General features: G+C 50.0%; 1 protein-coding gene across 1 annotated transcript; it reads right to left on the bottom strand.

Annotated features, from left to right (window-relative positions):
* Positions 1–1,803: 1,803 nt before the first annotated feature.
* Positions 1,804–2,439, bottom strand: LOC139229163 (putative nuclease HARBI1). The gene has a single exon (XM_070860826.1). The coding sequence runs from the start codon at positions 2,437–2,439 to the stop codon at positions 1,804–1,806; it is 636 nt and encodes a 211-aa protein (XP_070716927.1).
* Between the last annotated feature and the right edge of the window lie 14,325 nt (positions 2,440–16,764).

The raw sequence follows: 16,764 nt of genomic DNA, 5'->3' as shown, positions 1-16,764 counted from the left end.
TGGCGAGCCAGAGATCCAGTAACTCACTCATCTGGAAGAAAGGGTTCAGAGACTAGTGGCCCACATGTTGTCTTCCCTGTGTCCGCCGGTCATGTGGATCCCGCTGGGGGCAGCATGGGTAATTGAAGGCCTTCCTTTAATGCCATCTGTCCCTGAACGTGCCAACGCCTACCGTGCATTTGCTTATAATAGTATGCAAGTTGCAGCCTGCATGCATCAATGCCCTACCTCCCCCTCACGGGAGCCCTTGTGCCATTTATGATTGCAGATGAGCCAAAGCCAGGACGACAGCCTAGAGGCCATTGGGAGCCAAAGTCACCACCACACCATAGAGGCCAGCCCATCTATTGGTGCCATGTCCGATGAGGGCAATGAAGAAGGGGACAGTACTGGCAGCACCACGTCACTGCTTCCTACACTCGCACATGCCAGCTCAGATACGGGGAGTACGCAGTTGGGAATGTGAGACTTAGCAGTGGAGTCTGCACCGGGTGATGCACCGGGGCCTAGCGGGCTGCAGCATGGTGAAGGGCAAAGGCAACCTCGGGTGTCAGCTCTCCGGGGGGTGAGGTCGCACATGAGTTCTGCTGAAGAGGACTCTGACGAGCCCATCGATGTTGGGGCTTATGAAAGAGGATGGAGGCCATGTATTCCCAGATGTTGGGGGAAATGGCAAGGTGCCCGAGAGCCTGTCGCAAGTGGTCAGGAGCGTGGAAGAGTCTGCCTTCCGCATTGTGGACAGCTCTACACACACCATGGAGCCCATCATTGCCAGTGTGCAGACAATGGTGGACTCCCAGAGAGACTGTGCAGATCCAGCTGTGATGCTGCGTCTCGTTGACGATGTGGCAGCTGTCATTACAATACAGGCGCAAGTGAACGTGCGTCTCAGTGCTGTATTGGATAGGATGGCAGCTGGCCTGGAAACTCGGAAAGCTCTCATGCACTCTGGGCACCTTAATGCTGTCGTCTCTGGTGGCATCGAGACTGTGTCTGCTTTCATGAGAGAGGTGGATGCCACGCGAGATCTGACTGTTGCCTTCATGGCTGGGTCCACCACAGTCCACCGTGGAACCTTCGGTGTTGCACCACACCACCGACCTGCGCTCTCTCAAATTGGTGGCGATGGTGAGGTGCTGCCCCTGGGGAGTGGCGCAGGCTCCTCAGTCCAGGTTGATGATGTGGTCTCTCAGGGTCACAGCAGTCCTGATCCCAAACCTGTCAATACGCCATTGCTGACAAACATGGACTCGCCTGAGGCAAGGCTGACTGAACTCACAGAGGAGGATGCTGCCCACTCTGCAGCCAGCCCTTCCAGGGCCAGAACTGGTTGAAGGCATCCTAGAAGGACATCTGTAGTTTCAACACCTGAAACATAGCAGCCTTCCCAGAGCCATGATGCAGCCGCAGGTGACACACTGTGGCGTAGTTCCAGAATAGGGTTGTGTAAGAGGGGTTACAAGGAGATACACAAGGGTGATAAATGATTATGTGTATGGTTTTTGCACCTTTCTTTCTTGTGTAATAAATCTTTATTTTGTGTATCAATATCTGTGCAGGTCTCTCATTTCACTGTGGGCAATGATGTGTGAAAGGATTCATTGGGTTGGCCATGGAGATGCACAGATGAAGGGTGAAGTGGGCATGACCTCAGCGGAAATGAGCAGCAATGAGACAGTTTAGGACTTCCCAGGATGTGACTTCCCTAAACCGGTGACCCACATCCTGGTCCTCCTCCTCCTCTTCCTCCTCCTCCTCCTCCTGCGTGTCGTGCTCCTATGCCTCCTCCTCCTAGTCCTCCTCCTAAGGTGGTACTGCTGGCTCGTCCTCAAATGGTTGTGCCCTCATGATTGCCAGGTTGTGAAGCATGCAGCAGATGAGCACAAATAGGGAGACCCGCTCAGGCGAGTACTGCAACACTCCACCAGAGTGATCCAGGTAACAGAACCTCTGTTTAAGGATTCCGATGCACTGCTCAATTAAGCATCTGGTGGCTGAATGAGAGTCATTGTACGATTGCTGCGCAGCAATGCTGGGGTTGCGAACAGGAGTCAGCAGCCACGTGCAGAGTGGGTAGCCCTCGTCGCCAAGGAACCGGCCGCCATCTTGGTTTGGTCCAGCAAATACGCCGGGCACACCGGTTTGGTGCAGGATGAAAGCATCATGGCTGCTACCAGGATACCGGGCATCAACTGCCATGATTTTGCGGTGATGGTCACACACCAGCTGTACTCTGAGGGAGTGGAATCCCGGGCAGTTTCTGAACATCTCGGGATTGTTCTGTGGCACCCTCAATGTGACATGGGTAGAGTCTATGGTGCCCTGAATCTTGGGGAAGCCCGCAATCCTCACAAATCTGGTCTGCTGCTCCAACTGCTTCTCCCTGGTCATCAGGAAGGAAATGTAGTTCCACCTTCTCTTATAGAGAGCATCTGTCATTTGATGGATGGAGTTATACGAGGCAAACTGCAAAATCTTCGACATAGAAATTGAGTGCTATGGTCACTTTGGTTGCGATGGTCAGAGCTGTCCTCAGCCTTGTTTGAGGCTGGATGTCTGGCTGCAGGAGATTGCACAGCTCCCTCATGATGTCCTTCTGGAATCGAAGTCTCCAGAGACATTGGTCACCCGTCAGGTCCATGTATGAAAACTGTTGTCTGTAGATCCTTGCATGATAGGGCCTCCTCCCCCCATGTCTATGCTCGCGTCTTCCTATGGCAGCTGCCTCAGTGCCTTCTCCCTCATGCTCTTGCTGCTCCTCACCCTCTGCAGCCAGCTGCTGGCAAGCATCTGCCTCCTGTGCATCCTGCCTTCTCTCCATTTTGCCCACTATCTGGTCCGTGGGGTCAGCGTAACTAATGGCAGGTCTTTCCTGGGCCACCTCTCTGGGTTGAGGTCTATCGCCATCTCCCTGGCTTTCTGCATGTTGGGCAGCCATGTCTGCTGCGTCCCTTGCCCGCTGCCTCTGGAGCCGTTGGAGCTGGCGCCGCCTTCCCTGCGTGCCTCTTGCCTCGCACAATGTACAGGAGGCGTTCCGCTGCCAGCACTGAGCCCATTGTCTCCACAAGCACAACCTCCACAATGCGGCCTCTGTATTGTACAGATTGAAGACCTTAGCCCACTAGCACTCAATCCCACTGTAAACAAGGCAACCGGCAAACTTGTGAAAAGTTCCAAAAAATCTAATCAAAAAGAATGCTGCTACATGCAACATGCCTTTAAAAGCCGCTGGCGGTCTTGAGCCAGCACTGTATACGGACTCAAAAAACTGTCGTTGGCACCGACAGGCGGCTGCAAGACTTTTCGAAGTGAATTTACCTTCTGGGGCGGAGCCGCTGTGGTACGTGCTCTGACGATGCCGTTAACGACGCATCTGCAGGAATGGCAGGAAGTGGGGGGAGCGGGATGATCTTCAGACTGCAGCAAAAACCACTGAGGGCAATGCCGCGAACGTCGGCCAGTCTGCCGCAAGATGGCGGCCATTCCGCGCCGCCCTTGGCCCACGTTTTCAGGTGGCCAGTGGCCTTATCGGGAGGGGCAATTTCAGCCCCTTTATGTACAGAAGTATGTATAGAAGTGTTTCCTAATTTCACTCCTAGAAAGGTCTGGCTCTAATTTTTAAACCATGCCTCCTAGTTCTAGACTCCACAACCAGTGAAAATAGTTTCTCTTTATCTACCCGCGTCTCTCTATTTAACCTTCTAAATCCTAGGGAATATAACCCTAATTTGTGTAATCTCTCCTCGTAACTTAACCCTTGGAATCCAGGTACCATCTAGTAAACCTGCACTGCACTCCCTCCAAGGCCAATATATCCTTCCTAAGGTGTGGTGCCCAGAACTGCTCACAGTACTCCAGGTGTGGTCTAACCAGGGTTTTGTGCAGCTGCAGCCTAACTTCTACGCCCTTGTATTCCAGCCCTCTATATATAAAGGGCAGCATTCCATTAGACTTTTTTATTATTTTCTGCACTGTTCATGACATTTTAATGATCTATGTACCTGAACCCTCAAGTCTCTTTGGACCCCCACTGTTTTTAGCCTTTCACCATTTAGAAAGTACCATGTTCTATCCTTCTTAGATCCAAAGTGGATGATCCCATTGAAATCCATTTGCCACAGTTTCACCCATTCACTTAATCTGTCAATAACCCTTTGTGTGAATGTTAGACAATGTCATAATTATGGATCAGGTGGTAACATTTAGAGATAAGAAACCTGAGTTCTGTTGAGACAGATGAGGGTAAATATTCTGGCTGGTGGTAATTGTGCCACGGGTGTGGCTCAGGCATGTAGAACGGTAAATTGGATGTTAAACACTGGGAAGGGGGAGGACCTTGTCTCGTCAATTTTTCAGGCAGCATTTCATTATTTATTTTTCTTCTGTTTCTGGTAAGCACGTAGAACCCAGCGGCAGGAGGTCGGTTGGGCACACTTAGGGACAGTCCCCGACAATCGGGAGGGGGGAGGGAGTGAGAGATCAGGGGGCTTGGGTGGGGGGAGGTCGGCGATCACAGTGGGCGGGGAGGGGGAAGGGAGGGGGGGGAGGCCGTAATTGACAGAGGGGAGGCCAAAGACTTCATTGTGTGGCCGGGGTAGCAGTCCTGCTGCTCCTGGCCCACAAAGAGGCACTTACCTTTTTGAGTCGGGTGCATCCCTTTTGCTGCCGGGTTTCCAGAGCCCTGGGAAACCCACACGGCAAATGTTCAATTTAGCTTAGGCTCTCAATTGCACTGTAGGAGCCTGATATAAATATGTGAATGAAACTTTCCAGCTCTCGAGGGCGGGCGCTCGCATGACATGAAGCCTGCTGTCAAGTTTCATGCAGGAAGAATGAGCACTTGGATGAGGTACTGTAGGTCTGTCTGCAGCCACCAATGGCACCCAAGCAAGGAAAAAAGGAGAAAAGGGTATAAAAATGTGAGGGGAAGGGAAGTATTTCTCCAGCCTTTTTTTCTCCTTATTAAAAAGAAGTTGCCTTTCAACATAAAAGCAAGAGCAACTTAATATAGTTTATCGTTGAATTAATCTTCCAAATCTTGCCATGTTTGCTCTTGCCAGCAAATCTTGATGTTTCTGTATGTGGGCTTTAATGTTGTATTACAATTTATCTTGTAGTACTGAATTACATTTAATATTCAATATAATAGAATTCACAAGATGCTGCAAGAGATGCCAGCTGTTTATCATTTATTGAACCTCTGTTAACATTATGGAGCATTTTTAAACTGACGGATGATTTCTGTACTGCTTCAGTAAACAAAGCATATGTAGTCACCATAGCACTGCTTTATGAGACAGCTTAAACTTAATGTTATACGGATTTACACAGCACAGTTGGCACCCGATATCTTAAGATTTTGTTACCTGTGATATTGTGTGTTTTGAAATGTACAGACAAAATTCCTAGCTTGAAGGCAAGCTTCTCATATTACCTTCATTCTACTTTGCACACATTTACAGGACCAAATCATAGGACCGAGACCCAGCTGATTGTCAGGACTTGAAAACCAATAATAAATTTTAAATATTTTTCCAGTTTTCTTGCCACTTCTCTTTTCTCCTGAGGTCAAGACACTGACACTTGGTCGGTTATCTGTCCTTGGGCGCATCAAAGCCAAGTCCAATTCTGTCCCGGTCCAACACCTATGTAGAATTTACCAATATTTCGCAAAGATTCCTTGTGCCTTTTCCCCTGCAGAGGAGAAGAATTCCTTTCTGGCCTTTTAAAATGGAAGGAAAAACTTCGTGACACAAATTAGTTTAAAGGGGCAGACGAGGCCTGCAAGGGATAAAAGGGGATGCATTCATGGAGACACCCCCCCCCCCCCCACCCACCCCCACTGTTTGGACTCATAGGAAAGGGAATTTAATTTGGAACTCAATGAACATTTTGGTATCCTAGGAAAAACTCTGAGGAAGAGAGCTAAGAGCTTTACAAGTTTAAGATCTCTAAAGGAACATTTTGGAAGAGACTGCCAGAACAGAGGCTGGGATTTCACTCAGGAATTGGGTATTGGAGCTAATTTAATTTGTCTGGGAGAATGAGTTGATTGATAACTAACAAGAACTGTGAGACATAAAAATTCGCTCCCTAGTGACAATAAACGCATCAAGAGCTATCAGGCTAATCACCGGAGACCATTAGTGGTATGCATGTGCAAATAGACCTATAGAAATCACAGGCCCAGCCCAACGGCCTGAGAGTTTAAACACTGCTCCAACAATGCCAACAGGTGATTTTCCACATTAACACATCATAATCAAATTACTGCTGAACGAGCCCGACAAATTCTGACAAAGAAGAGAGCTCAAAACTAATGAGTAGCTCCCTTGAAACAAAGAGCTGGGCCAGATTTGGTGGGAGATAAGGAAGCCTTTTTGGGGTATATCTATTCCCAGTTTTACAAGGAAAATCACAAGCAGCCGGAGGTGGGTAGTGGAGAAAACTGCAAGAAATCATCAAGGACCGACCGAGCATGCCAACAGCAAGAGGCCCACGAAATGGAAGGTTGTCAGCAACCAAATTGACAACCCGGGCCACCACAACCAGCGAAACAACCAACCGAAACCAACTCAGCAAAAACCGAAGAATCTACATTTATTTCCACTCAACAATCTACTTCTGAATGACCAATGGGTGAGAAATTACCTAAAGGGGCTAATTAAAACTATTCCTGACCAAAGAAAGTGGGTACTTACCCCATACATCCAAAACGTAACTTACCGCATCAACGGACTCACCCCAACTGAAGACTACGCAGTCTGAAGTCCTCTCCTCCGTCCGGGGTCTGGGGTACGGCTCGCCTAGAAGGTCAAATACTGTCTAGTCCTGGTGGACGTGTTCTCAAAATGGGTTGAAGCCTTCCCCTGCTGAACAGCCACCGCACTAGGGACAGCTAAGATTCTAGTGAGGGAAGTGTTCTCCCGGTGGGGACTCCCACAGTGTGTGGAGTCGGACCAGGGGAGCCATTTCATCGGGCAGGTAATGCAGGCAACCCTTAAGGCTGTATGTTGACAATTTATTGAATGTGTTGTACCCCTCAGTGTATATTGGTATTACTATTCTGTGTGTGTTATTAAAGGTGTGCCTTTTACTTCCTTTTAGACACAATAAAGCCATACCTGCTTCCTACCTTGAAAGCGATTGTCTGTCCAAGTCTGCCACAGTCCCTTCAGAATTCCAGAGTCTAGAACCAAGGGTGTGGGAGCGATTCGAAATCGCTCATATAAGGTCATAAGGGAAAGCTGACCCCCCCGAAGACCACCCCTTACATAATGGCGACCACGAAGGGACTCTGGGGCAAGGAACGTGATAAGAGAGAGACTGGTTTCAGGAAAAGAAGCAAAATGGAGGAGAGGATTTCCTCATATCTGTTTAAGAGGGTAAATGTAGCTAAGGAGTGGGTACTCGATCTATTGTACGCTGAGCGTCCAGAAGATGCTGCGGCTCAATGGACCGAGAGCAAGGACCATAAAAGGTCGATAGAGAAGGCCATTTGGCTAATTTGCATTCGGTGACAGATCCGGCTTCTAGATGAGGAGAATGAGAAATTAAAGGGAGTATTGAAGCAGGCAGAAGAGAGGTCCAGTGCAAGGGCCACAGTCAGGGAAAGGCTGTGGACAGAGGTGGGACAGTTAAAGGAAAGTAGAGAGCTCACTAAAGAAAGGTACAAAACCCAAATAGACCTTTTACAGTGTCAGATTATTGAAGCCAAGAATAGCGAACGGGCGTTGCGGGAAGAGAATTCCTGCCTCGCCAAGCAAGTTAAAGAGTATGGGGAGAGGGTGAGAGACATTCAGGTAGCCTATAAGGTAGTCAGTACCAGGGAATTTGAGGCAGGAGACCATGGCCCGTGCCAGCAGCAGATCCAAAGCTTGAACCTTGCTGTATCCCAGGCTAAAGGCATGGTGTGCCTGATAAACCCGGGTTTAGCCCAGGAACACCTGATAGAACAAGGAGAAACCCCTCAGTCACTGCCTGCAGCTCCCGGGAATGGCCCGGAGCAGCAGGGGTGTCAGCCAGAGTGCAGGGCAGGCAAGGATTGCGAACTACCAACACCAGCAGCCCCGAGTTTTAACTCGGCTTGGCAGCAGGGGGAAGAGGGCGAGCCTATACAAGGGCCGGAACCAGGGCCAATGCACCCGGTCCGGCAGCAGAAATTTGGCCCGCCTGATGCCAATGGGGCAGCAGGACCCCTAGAAAGCAACTTCGTAGTCCCCCACGACACCCAAAAACTGAGGGCTATGATAGGCCACCTAAGTAACCTCACCCAACAGGGGGATCCCTCGGTACACTTCCTGGAAGTGGAACACACAGGGGATATTAACGGGTGCGATGATTCGGAGCAGGCTAAGCTGTTGCTCTTCTCGCTAGACACCAAGCTGTGCCATTCCCTGTCTGCAAACAGCAGAAAGGGGTGAAACACGTATGCTGCGGTTAAGGAGGAGGTTCTAGAGGCCATGGGATGAACGATGGGAGTCCTTTCTCCCGAGTGGAGAAGACAGTACAGCTCTATGGGGAGACTCCACAGGCTTTCGCCGACAGGTTGTGGCCGGTCTACGAAAGGGCCTGTAGTGGGGTTCTTGACCTGAACCCTAATGAGCTGGCTCACTGGCTCCGCAGTCTGGTGGCAAACAGCTTACCTGGAGTAAAGGCAAAAGCCAAGGTCTGGTTCGATCCAAGAGATCCCAGAACCACCGAGGAGACAGTGGTCAGACAGTTGACCCTGGCTTACCTGAACGGTGGTGGGACAGAGGAGCCCTCCTCTAAAGGGAAGGTCCATGAGATTAAACCCAGCCAAGGCAAGGGAGAGTGGCATCAGGAAGGTAGAAACCCTCCCCATAAAGGGGGCAAATGTTTTGGGTGTGGGAAAAGTGGGCACTGAAGGAAGGACTGTAGGAACCCTTGGAAAGAGACTAAGGGAAAGGCTCCTCCAGCCCCAGCCTGTAAGGCCAGGGCAGGAACACCCGATTCATATGAGACACTGGTAGCCGTCCTACAGACACTTATAAACGGACAGAGAGCAGTAGCTACCGCAACCGGTTCAGTAGCGGGTACGGTAAAACCCTCTGCTCCAACCCACCCAGATGCATGACTAGAGCCAGCGCAGCCTGTGTACCTGTGTTTCCTAGAGTATGATGCCTGGAAGAGACCATGCGTTACGATGGAGGTGGAGAAAGTGAAAGGGACCTACCTGCTAGATACTGATGCTTCCAGCACCCTTGTATATGTCGATAACCCAGCTACCTCACCTCTATCGAACAGGGTCCCGTACAGTCTAGTGGGGTTCACAGGCAATGAGCAAACCGGTTCGTTTTCCATCCCTCTCACCATTCAGTTAGGGATACTCAAAACCAAATGGAAGTGTGTCCTGATGAAATGGGAGCAGAAGGGAAAAGGGATCCTGGGTGCTGATTTTATCATTAGCCACCAGATCCTAGTGGATCTCAGGAACCACTGTCTATGGGGAGCCATAGGGACAGACAGGGAAAGTGAGGTGGCGGTGATCTCAGAAAAAAGAGCCAAGGGAACGTTGTGTACCGTGAAGCCAAAGGAGGGTTATGACTTGGAATTACTGGTCAGTAACACCCCAGTGGAGTACCAGGCATATGTACGGGCACACCTTGCAGCATTCGCCACCCACAAACATGACTGTGGTAGGGTAACGGGGGTGGAAGTTAGTATAGAAGGGGACCCCATGACCCGACCACAAAAGCAATATAACTTCCCCAGGGAGGCAGAGGCAGATCTGACAACAGCGCTGGGATCACTGGTAGAGGAAGGGGTGTTAAGACCGATAGCTACCCATGTGAACTCTCCACTGTGGCCGGTTAAGAAACCGGACAACTCACGGAGGGCCAGCGTGGACTATCGAGTACTAAATAAGAATTTCCCTGCCTGTGCACCCACTGTAGCAGCCATAGCGGACCTCATAGGGAGTATTCCAGCATTCGTGACCACTTTCATGGTGCTGGACATTTCAAATGGGTTCTGGTCCATTCCTTTAAAATGGGAGGACCAGTACAAGTTCGCCTTTACCTTCAAGGGCCAACAATACACGTGGAACTGTCTTCCCCAAGGCTTCCACAATAGTCCCAGCATTTTTCACCAATGTATGACGAACTGTTTAAAGGGCTTTAGCAGACCCCAGCAGTTGGTGCGGTATGTGGATGACCTGCTCCTGTTCACCGATCAGGGGGAGGAGCATGGCCCACTGCTGGCCAAGCTGCTGAAGCTGCTAAAAGAAGGCACAGATTGGCCAGAAGGAAGTCAAATTCCTGGGGCTGACTGTGCGCGCTGGGGAAAGGGCCATAGACAAGGCTAGAAGAGAGGCAGTACAGGAGTTACCGGCCCCCAACACGTGACAGGGGTAAGATCCTTTCTCGGACTCACTAGATACTGCAGAAATTTTATTGAGGATTATGCAGCCATCGCAGCCCCTTTGCTCAGGCTCCTACACAAGGGTGTAGAGTGGGACTGGGATGAGGGTTGCGAGGCAGCATTTAATCAGCTCAAGAAGGACTTGCAGACCGCACCAGCCTTAGGAGCGATAGATGTAGGAAAGGAGTTTTTCCTGGAGGTGGCAGCCAGCGGGGACAGTTTGAGCTCAGTGCTGCTTCACGAGCGGCACGGCCAGCTGAGGCCGGTGGTTTACTCCTCCAGGATCCTCACAGATGTGGAGAAGGGGTACTCCAACTGTGAGAGACACCTCCTAGCCACATATTGGGCAGTGAAAAGATCCTTGATCTTCACGGGAGGGTCTCCTCTAACACTCCAAACCCACCACACACCTACTCAGATGTTCCTAGATGGTAGGATTAAGGACGGGACAGTGAGCAGTGCCCGCATTGCTCGCTGAACCCTGCTCCTCTCCCAGATGGACCTCAGAGTAGAAGGCCCCCGTGAGCCAAGGCTCACAGCCAACCTAGTCTATCCAGGAAAAGCCAAAAGCCCACAGGTGCTCCATAGAAGGGGTATGGGAGGTGAACATTGGCCTTCGGGCTGGGTTACACCCTACAAGCCGGGACATCTATGTGGACGGGTCCAGCACGGTATCTGCTGGCGAACGACTCACTGGGTGCGGAGTCTATGACCCAAGGGCAGGTATTGCCCTGGCAATCAAGCTCTCCAGCACCATGAGCGCCCAGCATGCTGAACTGTCCGCCGTAATGTGCGTGGTGACCCACCCCAAGGAATTCCCTACCCCGTACACGATTTGCTTGGACAGTATGTTCATTTGCAATTCGTGTACAGAGTACCTGGCTATCTGGTCCCGTCGCGGATACACGTCCGCTGACGGGAGACCCCTGGCAATCAAGCCCTTGCTGGAGAAAATCATGACAGCGGTGGGGAAAGAGGGAAAGGTCTACATACATAAGGTGAAGGCCCATTCAAAAACCGAACCCCGTGCAGAGGGAAACCAACAGGCTGACAAACTGGCCAAAGAAGGTGCCCGCACGAGAAAGTTCTGGGACCCCTCTGACACCGGCCGCATAGCAGCGGTCAAGAACAGGGCAGCAGAGAGTACAGGGATAGCTTTGGCCCCGGACTTAAAAACAGTTCAGGCACAGGACCCAGTCCTGAAAGCTGTCCTGAACGCGCTAGCTAGAGGAGAGAGAGTAGAAGGTCTGTACGGCACAGCAGCCATTACCGTTAAAGAAGGCATGCTGTTTAAAGGGGACAATGGGTCGTGCCGCAACAGCACCAGAGGGAATTCCTAAAACTGGCCCATGAGGGTCCAGGAGCGGGACACCCCGGGCCTGAGACCACCTGGCAACGGGTGGAACAGGCAGGATGGTGGCCAGGACTCAGGGAGGACGTCCGCGAGTTCTGTGCGAACTGCCTGGTGTGTGCTGCGAACAACCCTGACCCCCAGAAAAGGAAGGTGTCCCTAGGACACGTCAGGAGGGTAGAGGGATCATGGCAGTCAATCCAAATTGACTACATCGGGCCCCTACCCACCGCCCAGGGAGGCTACAAATACTGTCTAGTCCTGGTGGACATGTTCTCAAAATGGATTGAAGCCTTCCCCTGTCGAGCAACCACCACACTTGGGACAGCTAAAATTCTAGTGAGGGAAGTGTTCTCCCGGTGGGGACTCCCACAGTATGTGGAGTCGGACCAGGGGAGTCATTTCACCGGGCAGGTAATGCAGGCAACCCTTAAGGTGCTCGGCAATGAGGGGAAATGGCACGTTGCCCACAACCCACAGTCATCGGGCATTGTGGAGCGTTTAAACCGCACCATTAAAGAAAGGCTGCGGAAGGAGACGGGAGACTCACCACAAAAGTGGGTGGAGGGCTTACCGTTGGTCCTAATGGGGATCCGAGCCAGCCAGTCAAAGAGCACGGGGTATTCCCCACACGAGCTCATGACTGGCCGGATCATGCGGACCCCCACCTATGTCCTAGCTCCGGTGCTCACAGAAGGTCAGCTCAGAGAGGTGAACTGGAACCGGTTTGTCAGGAACCTGTTTGAACACCTCAAACAGATTCACTGGCAGGCTGCTAGTAACATGGGCAGACAGCATCAGGGGAACCGATTGCTGCTAGAACCCAGCAAACACCACGAATGGGAGATAGGGGACCAGGTCATGGTGAGGAACTATGCTCGGGTAGGGGTTTTTGAAGCATTATATATGGGGCCATACAGCATTGTCGACAAGGCAAGCCCGATGGTCTATGCCATAAAACTGCCCCGCCGTACTAAGTGGTTCCACATCAACCAGTGCAAGCTGTACAACCCAGGGTCAGCCAAGCACAGAGGGCAGCCGGGAGGGGTGAACCGTCCTCAGGACAGGGACCCACCGTTGGCCGCCCCCGACGGTGGAGGGCCCACAGGGAATATGGCAGGCTCAGAAACCGTGCCTATATGGGAGGTGAATTGCACTACTAGGGGGGCTGTCCCACCCATCGTTTAGGATTCGGACGCATGCCCAGTAACCCAAGCCCTGAGAAGGATCCGCCATACATCACGGCCAAAGATACTGTGGTCACCGGTATCTGAGCCTCAGCGATTCTACCCTTGGAGAAGGGCAGCCCGACAGGGAAGGCCAAAGGTCAGAAGTACAGAGGCCGCTCAGAGTAGGGGTCCCCAGCCAGCCGCCTCCAGCGGTGAGGGTCAGCAGGAGCAGTAGCAACGAGCTGTCCCAGAGACAAGGGTCTCCAGCTTACCGGCTGCGGGGAAACACTAGCATCCAGGCGGCTATCAGGCTGCACAAGGCATAGGCCTGACAGGGACTAACCAGGTCCCGGAGACGGGTGGCGGTTGTACGTAGCTCTAATTTTTAGTTTAAGGCAGCTGACTGCACCATTTTACATGTTAAGGTTTAGTTTAGAATTGAGGGTAATGTTGCAGTAATGTTTAGGTGATTGTTTTGAGTTTGTCTTGTGTGTCAGCCAGCCTGAGAGCAGTTCTCAAGGGCAGGGCAGTGTGTTCTGTGTGTTTTACGGAAGTGGAAAGGAGGGAAGGAACCAAGATGTTGTTTAAGTTTATCTATGTTCTTCCATCTGTAATGTGGTTGTACGTTGCCTACATGCTGGTGAATATAATGTAATTGAAATGAAATGTAACTGTGCTGAAATGCAATTGTAGTGATTGAATCCCCTCCAAGCTGGGAGGGTGTAAATGTAAAACGTTTGTACCTGTAAAAGGAAAAGTGTGTATCTATGGTGTTGTTGCATAGTGTGATGCATATTTTGGGTATTAGTTTAGTTAATCTACGGGGAAGGTTATCTCTTGGGAGTCAGGAATTTTGCTCACCTGGAAGATGATACCATAAGCGGTATGGTATCACAGGGGGGAGTGCAGAATTTACCAATATTTCGCAAAGATTCCAGGTACCTTTTCCCCTGCAGAGGAGAAGGATCCCTTTCTGGACTTTTAAAATGGAAGGAAAAACTTCGGGACACAAATTGGATTAAAGGGGCAGGCGAGGCCTGCAGGGGATAAAAGGGGATGCATTCATGGAGACCCCCCCCCCCCACAGTGTTTGGACTCATAGGAAAGGGAATTTAATTTGGAACTCGTTGAACATTTTGGTATCCTAAGAAAAACTCTGAGGAAGATACCTAAGAGCTTTACAAGTTTAAGATCTCTAAAGGAACATTTTGGAAGAGACTGCCAGAACAGAGGCTGGGACTTCACTCAGGAATTGGGTATTGGAGCTAATTTAATTTGTCTGGGAGAATGAGTTGATCGATAACTAACAAGAACTGTGAGACATAAAAATTCGCTCCCTAGTGACAATAAACGCATCAAGAGCTATCAGGCTAATCACCGGAGACCATTAGTGGTATGCATGTGCGAATAGACCTATAGAAATCACGGGACAGCCCAACAGCCCAAGAGTTTAAACACTGCTCCAACAATGCCAACAGGTGATTTTCCACATTAACACATCATAATCAAATTACTGCTGATCGAGCCCGACAAATTCTGACAAAGAAGAGAGCTCAAAACTAATGAGCAGCTCCCTTGAAACAAAGAGCTGGGCCAGATTTGATGGGAGATAAGGAAGCCTTTTTGGGGTATATCTATTCCCAGTTTTACAAGGAAAAGAACACAAGCAGCCGGAGGTGGGGAGTGAAGAAATGGAGTAGTGGAGAAAACTGCAAGAAATCATCAAGGATTGACCGAGCACGCCAACAGCAAGAGGCCCACAAAACGGAAGGTTGTCAGCAACCAAATTGACAACCCGGGCCACCACAACCAGCGAAACGACCAACCGAAACCAACTCAGCAAAAACCGAAGAATCGATATTTATTTCCACTCTACAATCTACTTCTGAAGGACCAATGGGTGAGAAATTACCTAAAGGGACTAACTAAAACTATTCCTAACCAAAGAAAGTGGGTACTTACCCCATACATCCAAAACGCAATTTACTACATCAACAGACTCACCCCAACTGAAGACTACGCAGTCCGAAGTCCTCTCCTCCGTCCGGGGTATGGCTCGCCTAGAAGGCCAAGTGCAGCGAACCCCGAAACCGCGATTCACCGGCAACTGTCAAAAGGGATTGGTGAGCATAGCCCCTGAACCCTGAGAGCTATAACTTAGTTAGTTAGGGGAATTGGGAGGGGGAAGGCTGGGATAACTTGTGTAAATGTATCTGCATTCTCCTCTTTACCCCATTTAGAGTTTAAGCTGTATTCTTTTCCCCACAGGCTGTAATTTGACAATTTATTCAATGTGTTGTACCCCTCAGTGTGTATTGGTATTCCTATTCTGTGTGTGTTATTAAAGGTGTACCTTTTACTTCCTTTTAGACACAATAAAGCCATACCTGCTTCCTACCTTGAAACCGATTATCTGTCCAAGTCTGTCACAGTCCCTTCATAATTCCAGAGTCTAGAACCAAGGGTGTGGGAGCGATTCGAAACCACTCATATAAGGTCAGGGAAAGCTGACCCCCCCCGAAGACCACTCCTTACACCTATGTATATTTTCTAGCAGACGACACTGGGTTGAGATCAGTAACAGGAAGCATGGCCATTTCTTACTCGTCTCTAGCCCAGGGAAACTGAGGCTAATTGTGGTAATGCTGCCAATGATGAGATCAACTAACTCTGAATAGACCAAACATTGAATTTGGGGTCTTTCTTGGGTGTATATTCATGCAAGCAGCATATTTATCCCTTGAGTCTTGGGAGAATTCTTCCATTTATATTGGTCTACCTCTCTACCACCTCTCTCAACCTGTTTACTGCCTCTGTGCTGGCAGACTGCTTGTCTGACATCCAGTCTTGGATGAGCCACATTTTTTTATTTTTGTTTTTTATTTATTTTTATTTATTCATTCACAGGATAGGGATTCATATGCCCATCCCTAGCTGCCCTTGAGAAGTGGTTGGCCTGTGTGGTGTAGGTACTTTCAAAGGGATTCCAGGATTTTTGACCCAGCGACAATGAAGGAACGACAATATGTCCAAGTCAGGATGGTGTGTGACTTGGAGGGGAACTTGGAGGTTGTGGTGTTCCCATGTACCTGCTGCCCCTGTCCTTCTAGGGGCTCAGAAGAGCTGAGGGCCCAGAGGCAGCACGGGTCCGGATATAAAAGGAGTCAGAGGGTCTAGTAAGGAGGAGGAACTGAGGGAAATCTTTATTAGTCAGGAAATTGTGTTGGGGAAATTGATGGGATTGAAGGCCGATAAATCCCCAGGGCCTGATGAACTGCATCCCAGAGTACTTAAGGAGGTGGCCTTGGAAATAGCGGATACATTGACAGTCATTTTCCAACATTCCATTGACTCTGGATCAGTTCCTATCGAGTGGAGGGTAGCCAATGTAACCCCACTTTTTAAAAAAGGAGGGAGAGAGAAAACAGGGAATTATAGACCGGTCAGTCTGACCTCAGTAGTGGGTAAAATGATGGAATCAATTCTTAAGGATGTCATAGCAGCGCATTTGGAAAAAGGTGACATGATAGGTCCAAGTCAGCATGGATTTGTGAAAGGGAAATCATGCTTGACAAATCTTCTGGAATTTTTTGAGGATGTTTCCAGTAAAGTGGACAAGGGAGAACCTGTTGATGTGGTATATTTGGACTTTCAGAAGGCTTTCGACAAGGTCCCACACAAGAGATTAATGTGCAAAGTTAAAGCACATGGGATTGGGGGTAGTGTGCTGACGTGGATTGAGAACTGGTTGGCAGACAGGAAGCAAAGAGTAGGAGTAAATGGGTACTTTTCAGAATGACAGGCAGTGACTAGTGGGGTACCGCAAGGTTCTGTGCTGGGGCCCCAGCTGTTTACATTGTA

This window comes from Pristiophorus japonicus, chromosome 2, assembly GCF_044704955.1.
Source record: "Pristiophorus japonicus isolate sPriJap1 chromosome 2, sPriJap1.hap1, whole genome shotgun sequence".
Lineage (NCBI taxonomy): Eukaryota > Metazoa > Chordata > Chondrichthyes > Pristiophoridae > Pristiophorus > Pristiophorus japonicus.
The sequence above is the reverse complement of the archived record's forward strand: the minus strand, read 5'-3'. Positions and strand labels throughout refer to the sequence as shown.

Bases quoted from the DNA above. Each gene is read 5' to 3' on its own strand.
- LOC139229163 (XM_070860826.1), bottom strand. From the start codon at position 2,439: ATGACAGATGCTCTCTATAAGAGAAGGTGGAACTACATTTCCTTCCTG.